This window comes from Habropoda laboriosa, unplaced genomic scaffold (assembly GCF_001263275.1).
Source record: "Habropoda laboriosa isolate 0110345459 unplaced genomic scaffold, ASM126327v1 scaffold34, whole genome shotgun sequence".
NCBI classification, from domain to species: Eukaryota; Metazoa; Arthropoda; class Insecta; order Hymenoptera; family Apidae; genus Habropoda; species Habropoda laboriosa.
The window spans coordinates 1,278,584-1,285,119 of NW_017100142.1; the positions used below are offsets into that span (position 1 = coordinate 1,278,584).

At 55.7% G+C, this 6,536-nt stretch overlaps 1 protein-coding gene across 1 annotated transcript in view; it reads right to left on the reverse strand.

Moving 5' to 3' along the window:
• LOC108571900 overlaps window positions 1–1,875 on the reverse strand; it is a 20,876-nt gene extending 19,001 nt beyond the window's left edge. The window contains exons 1-4 of the mRNA XM_017934061.1: window positions 1,771–1,875; window positions 1,022–1,556; window positions 199–940; window positions 14–117 (exon numbers count right to left, since the gene is read on the reverse strand). Coding sequence (XP_017789550.1) covers window positions 14–117; window positions 199–940; window positions 1,022–1,548 — 1,373 coding nt within the window. The 5' untranslated portion in view covers window positions 1,549–1,556; window positions 1,771–1,875. The remainder of the gene's footprint in view (window positions 1–13; window positions 118–198; window positions 941–1,021; window positions 1,557–1,770) is intronic.
• Window positions 1,876–6,536: the final 4,661 nt, after the last annotated feature.

Genomic DNA, 6,536 nt, shown 5'->3' on the forward strand with positions numbered 1-6,536 from the left:
CTGAGATCCCGGCGAACCTGGCTGATCGTAGTGGAGAGGCGGTGCTCCGCGCGACGTTCCCAACGAGGAGGTCAACGTCGGATCGCCCTTGATGTACGCGCTTCCAGCCGAGTCCACCTGCGCCAGTCGAATAACGTGTTCGCCAAACAATCTGCGTAGATGATCGTCCTCGCCGGATGTAACGCGGTCTATACTCACCCCGGTCACGCGGGAGGTCAGTTGAGTTGGCGGCTGATACTCGAGGATCACTTGATTCCCGGACTTGGGGTAGGTGTAGGTCGGGACCTGCTGGAACGTCTCGCTACCAGGCACGTACTGCGGGTACTGGACCGTTTGCGACAGAGGAATCGGCACCGTTTCCAAAGTGGTATACGTACTCGAGACTTTGATCGTCTCGTTCACGGCGTTCGCGTTCGCCACAGCCGCGTTCACCGCATCCGCGTCGTATTTAATGCTGACCCCGGTCCCGTCCACGTACCCAGTCACCAGCTGGTGCTGCTGATGATGATGTTGTTGACCGGTGCTGCTGCTTCCCCCGCGAATTCCATCACCGATCGGCGGTGAGTAAGGGGCGGCGGCGGTAGACGCGTCGAGGTGAACGCTCACCGAGGCCACCGTGTTCGCGTGAGACACTATGGGCTCGTATTCCTCGTTACTCCCTACCAGCACGGGCGAACCCTGGTGATGGTACGATCTGCCGCTCGTCGAACCGTTTCCACCACCCGACGACTGTCCCCCGCTCGCGTTCTCTCTCGGACTGTACCTCTGATGACCCGTAGACGACGGGACGCGCCTCTCTTGCGGCTGAAGCGCGATCGCGTGGTGATTCTCTCGACGAAGCTGCTGCTGCTGCTGCTGCTGCTGCTGCTGCTGACCGTCCCCCGACGCGTATCCGTAAATACGATCCGCGTCCGATCTTTCCGGCTCCGGGGTCTCGTACCTTCGACCAAATTACAATTTCCACGTTTGCGACCACAACTTCCCCCAACGAATCTCCCCATCTCAATAGGCGTTTACTTACCTAGCCGTTTCCTTTATCGTTAGGGTAGACGGATCCACGGTTTCCGTCACTTCCATTTGTAACTCCTGTCCGTTGCTCGTCAGGTAGACGACGCGCTGCTCGTTCGACCGATGTTGCTGCTGAATATCCGCCTCGGTCTGAGATATTTGAACAAAATGCTGGGACGTCTGTTTGCATCCCTGATCCGGTTGCTGTTGTTGATGCTGGCGGTCGTCTTGATAGGCGCGCGGTCGCGATTGCTGATCGACCGACTGGTGATGATGAGGATGATGATGTTGCTGCGACTGAAGCTGAATATTAGCCGGATGCGACGACATAGCGTTTGCATCCGGCGAGTCCGGTTCAGCGATGGTCTCGGTGATGTGACCGGCCGTGGTGATGGTACGCACGTGCCTCCTCGCGGTGATCACCGTTCGTGGACTCTCGACCGACGGCTCGTCTGCCGTTATCACCCTAGGCGAGCCCTCGTCGCCGCGGTTCTCTTCCCATTCGCGCTTCACCTCTTGCTTCGTCAACGTCTCCTTCATCCTGCGTCCTGCAACAGGCCCGGCAGAGCTCGGTTGTCGGTGGAACTGACACTGAGAGAGGTTAGTCGTTCAGTTGGCACGCGACTCGGAAACACGGCTCGTGAACCGAGAGGAAGAGAAAGAGGTGCGGAGATGTATCGAGAGGTGTGGAGAGGTGTGGAGAGGTGTGGAGAGGCGAGGCGCGCCTCGTCCGTCTGGAGAAAAAACCGAACCGTTGTTTACCCTGACTCGCGTCACACTTCCCTTCGACAATGTCAAGTTTCGACTTCCGGACCGAGCACGCGACGAGCACGGACGGCGTCCTTCTTCCGCTCCCGCCGCGGACGCGGCTGCCCACGCACTCGACTCGCCGAGCAAGCTAGCTCGCTAGGTCGACGCACGTTCCTACCTCTTGGTCGAAGGGTAACCGATTCTTCCACTGCGCGCGCCCCCGGCCGCTCGTACGATACTGCACCGATGAGTAGAGCGAGCTAGAGCGAGGAAGAGAGAGAGAGATACACTCGAGACACTCGCGCAACCAAACGAATATTCGCGGTGCGGCGCCACCGAGCAAAGTTTCTACTTTTCCCTCTTTCGATGGAAAACGGGCGAAAGAGAGGAGAGAAAGACGAGTCGAGAATCTCTGGCTATCGAGTGGAAAAGAGGCAACGGAGGGGTCCGTTTGTTTGTTCGCCGATAACAAGCGGCCGCTCGCTAGCTCACGAGCAGAGATAACGCGGTGTTCCACGAGGGGGATGGGTTGCCCGGGGAGGGTGGCGGTGCGCGAGGGGATCACACGAGAGGTGTCCATGGTTTCCCCGCGCTCCTCACTCTCCTCGTCGGCCGTCCGTCTGCCAACGCCATTTTGTTGTCACGGGCTTCGCGTTAGGTATTGGTAGGGGTGGCAGGCACACAACACACACGGTGTGAATCATTCGCACCCGCTGCTTATCGCGCGCGGCCTAAAAATTCGTTCTCTCTCTCTTCCCCTTCCTCACCCTTCTTGCCTACCTACGCGATTCGGTCAGAGGGAACGAGAAAGGGACGTGACGACGATAGGTACTTACACCTCGAGATCAACTTTCGCTCTTTGCGATCCAGTCATTTCGGTCATCCTCTGTAGATAATGAGCGTTACGTCACCGTCGGCCCTCCTTCTGATTCACCTTGGTAAACGAGAGCCCGTCGTGTTCCGAGGTATGTAACCGGGGTTCACCGTTTCGACTCTTGGACGGAAAAGCGTACGTGTCGAACGGTCCCTGTGCGCGCGTCTCTCGACGATCGCCTCGGATTAAATTCGGTTTGTCGGCGATTGTCTATCGTTCGAACAGCGACCGATAACAACCAAGGATGAGAGAGAGAGAGACGTTCAGTTTCGAGCGAAACCGAAAGAAATGGTACAGCAGAAATGGTGAAAGACGAGGATCGCTCGCGTCGTAACGCGAAACTTTCCGTGATAAATCGAACGAAGCGATTCATCGATCGTTCACCGGCTATCTAGGATCGAATCGAAAAATTCATTGTTTATCGGGGAACGAAGGAAATACAGATTGCTTCGCGCGAGTTATACCGTTGATAACGAACGATAACGAATCGACAAAGTCACGTTCTCTTCACTGTGGTCGTAGTGGATTGATCGAGGACGCGCCGCCGCGCCGATCGGACATCGCTGATCGATCGATTAAGCCATCGTTCGGTCGGGGCAAATTGATGGAAAGGAGGGAAAGAAAAGGTTGGATGCGAGGGAAGAATAATCGCGTAAATAGCGATGACGGTTAGAGAGGAAAATGGTAGATAGGTATTCGGAGGAAGCGAGAGAAATGTGTAAGTCGGAGCGCCACGGCCACCGATGGGGATGTCGGTCGAGTCGTTGGCGAGAGGCACGCCGTTGTCAAAATAAACGACACTATCGCGATTTATCTCGTTTCCCATGATAATAAGAGATAAAACTGCATCCTTACATTAGCTAGTATATATCAGCTAAAATGATAATTTCAGTCGTCGGGTCCGCCAGGAACGCGTAGGGCCGTTTCTCTAGCTCCGCGTACCAGTTTCGCGACCGCGTCTCCGTTCGCCGTTCGCCGTTCGCCGTTCTCCGTCCGCCGTTCTCCAAGAAGAATGGGAAAAGCGGAGATGTCGCAACGAAATCAAGTGAGTTACGCGATCACCATCGCCGAATCTCCGTGAACACGACGAGCGTAGGGGGTAAGCAACTTGCGCTGCTCTTTATACTCCCGATCGTGGTGTTTCTTTCGCATTGAAATATTCCTTTCTCCGAATCACTCGGAGAAGACTCGCGCGGCGAGGGTTGCGTCATGGATGGAGTTGCGAACACGTCGAGGCCATTTTCTTTATCAGTCGAGTAGGAAATTCTTATCGGCGTAAATGAAAATCCGTGCGTGCGTGCGTGCGTGTGTGTGTGTGTGTGTGTGTGTGTGTGTGTGTGTGTGTGTGTGTGTGTGTGTGTGTGTGTGTGTGTGTGTGTGTGTGTGTGTGTGTGTGTGTGTGTGTGTGTGTGTGTGTGTGTGTGTGTGTGTGTGTGTGTGTGTGTGTGTGTGTGCCCGACCGCGAGACAGTATCGAACGTAGAACGTGTAGCAGATCGCGCAAAAAGCGAAATTTTTCTCGTCGAGCGAGGACGATGGTGGAGCGCGCGAGCAACCTCGCTCGGGGATGACTCGCATCCGTGGCCACCGGTGTTGCGCAATCGTGTTTCCTCGAATCCGTATCGACCGGTAACTTTCCGCGACGCGGCGAGACGCGGCGAGACGGGACGCGCGAGTTTTCGCCTTCCAATTACCACGAAAATTCGACGGCCACTTTAACCGTGGCTTTCAGAGAGACTTGACGCCACGTCTCCCCCCCTTTCCAACGAAGAAGAGACGCCTAAAGCTCTTTACGATCCGATCCGGCCTCGCGCGCACGCGCTCTTTCGCTTGATAACGCGATCCTCTCTGACTACGTTGGCGTGCGCGGTCCCGCGTTTTACAACGCAATTACCCTAATAATTTACAAGACCCGAACCGTCGCGTCTGTGGGTTTTAACGAACAAACAGTCGACGGCGACATAGTCTTTCCGCGGAAATAGCGAAAGCAACGAACGTGAACAGGTAAGGTAACCGGCCTCTGCATCCTCTGATGCGCGTTTCACCGACCACGCGACCCACCCGTCAGTCCAATAATTAATGCTCACACGACAAACAGCATTATCGTGGTTGCCCGATATTATTCCATTATCTTACCACAGCTATGTGCTTAACGATTAATAAAATATCTGCGCTCAGGGGTATCTCGCCTCGATATCGTATAGTTTCGCGGCAGACGTCGCCGAGACGGTTTACCACGTGTTGTACGCCGTCCGTTTGGCGGAACGGCATCGAGCTCGCGGCTTCCTTCGAAATATGTACGGTCGCGCATCGAACTCGAACCAATCGGAGTTGAAGTAACAGGTGAAGCACGCTCTTCTACCGGGACGGACCGTCATCCATGAGCAAACTACAAGTGTCACTCGCCGATTCGAACGTAAAACACAAGTGTTTCTCGTTTCGATCGTGTTCGTTCGTACACGCGCTACCGAACGAGCGCGAGTTACGTCTTTCCAAATACCGCTCTATCCACCTTGCTCCGACTCGTTGCGCCTTGCCTTGCCTTCACGCGCCACGCCGCGCCGCACTTCGTCTTGCCGACACTCGCTTTGCTCTGTCCCACCGCGCCCCGCCTTGCCGCGCCGTGCCGCGCTTCGTCTCCAACCATGCGCCTTTTCTCCTTTTTCTTTCGCTATTTCGGCCAACCCGTCCCTTAACATTCCCTACCACCGTTCGATTCCACGCCAACTCGACCGACCACGAAAAATTCCCAACGGACCGAGCAAACTTCGCGACCAGTTCGAGGTCCAAGGGTGGAAAAAGGAGAGAAAGAAGACGCGGGCTGTTAAGAAGGAGGGGGATGAGGAGAGGAGAGAAGAAAATAGCAGAGACGAAACGGAAAGCGGGAAAATTGAAAGAGCGATCTCCACTTACCGTGGCAGGAGTACGAAGAGGAGCGTTTAGCGTAAACGATGCGTTCCGTAGATACGGTTCCCTCAACTATATTCAGAGCGAAGAGCAGCTCTGATTTGTGACGCGTCGACGGTCGACGGTCGACTCGCGAGACCGACGCGTTTACGATTCGAGAGCGAAGGTGGCAAGACCGCGACGCGGCTTGACACAGGTGCGCTGCCAAGGTGTGTCGACGATTCGGATCAGCTGCCGCCTGGTAGCGTCGTACCGAAGCTTCGATTAACAGCGAGACAGACACATAGAGAGAGAGAGGGAGGGATTGCGCGAGCGTGCGCGCGTGCGAGTGAGGGGGGGCAGGAAGGAACGTACAGAGAGAGCGCGCGCGCGTGCGTGCGTGCGTTTCAGAGAGGGTGCTGCTAAAATATCGACCGAGTACGAGTAGACTCCCTCGTAGCCTCCCCTTTCGTTCGCCGCCATCTCGGTCCCGTTCTCCTTCGACCCCCTTCGACCCCCTTCGAACCCCTTCTTCTTCCCACCCAGGGATTTATTTATAGCCTGTTCCTCGCTACGTTCGTTGGCCGCCGCGGCAGAAAGGGATGGGTTTACTTTCCACTGCAGCTCAAACGAGATACGTGCACGCGTGCGTCGCGTTATCGTGGAAAACAGCGGGAGAAGAAGCGAGCTTGTGTGTCGTCATACTTTCAGAGCATACACGGGATTCCTCCGATAAGGCGGGGTCGTAACATCGAACAAGGACGCGTAGCGAACGGCTACAACCCCTTTCGCCAATCGGCGGTGCCTAGTTTCCCCTAGGTTATGTCAATGGGAGGGGGCGGGGGCCGTTTCTCGTTCTCGCGTTCCAACCTTTAACCGAGATTAGTCGAGATATCGCGGCGGCTGTTATCGCCGAAAATACACAGGGATGAAGTTTTCCTGGGAACTCGTTCACCCGACTTCTTTTCGCCAGCTGGTCTTTCCTTCCGTCTCTTCCCCGACAACGTAGTTATACGCCT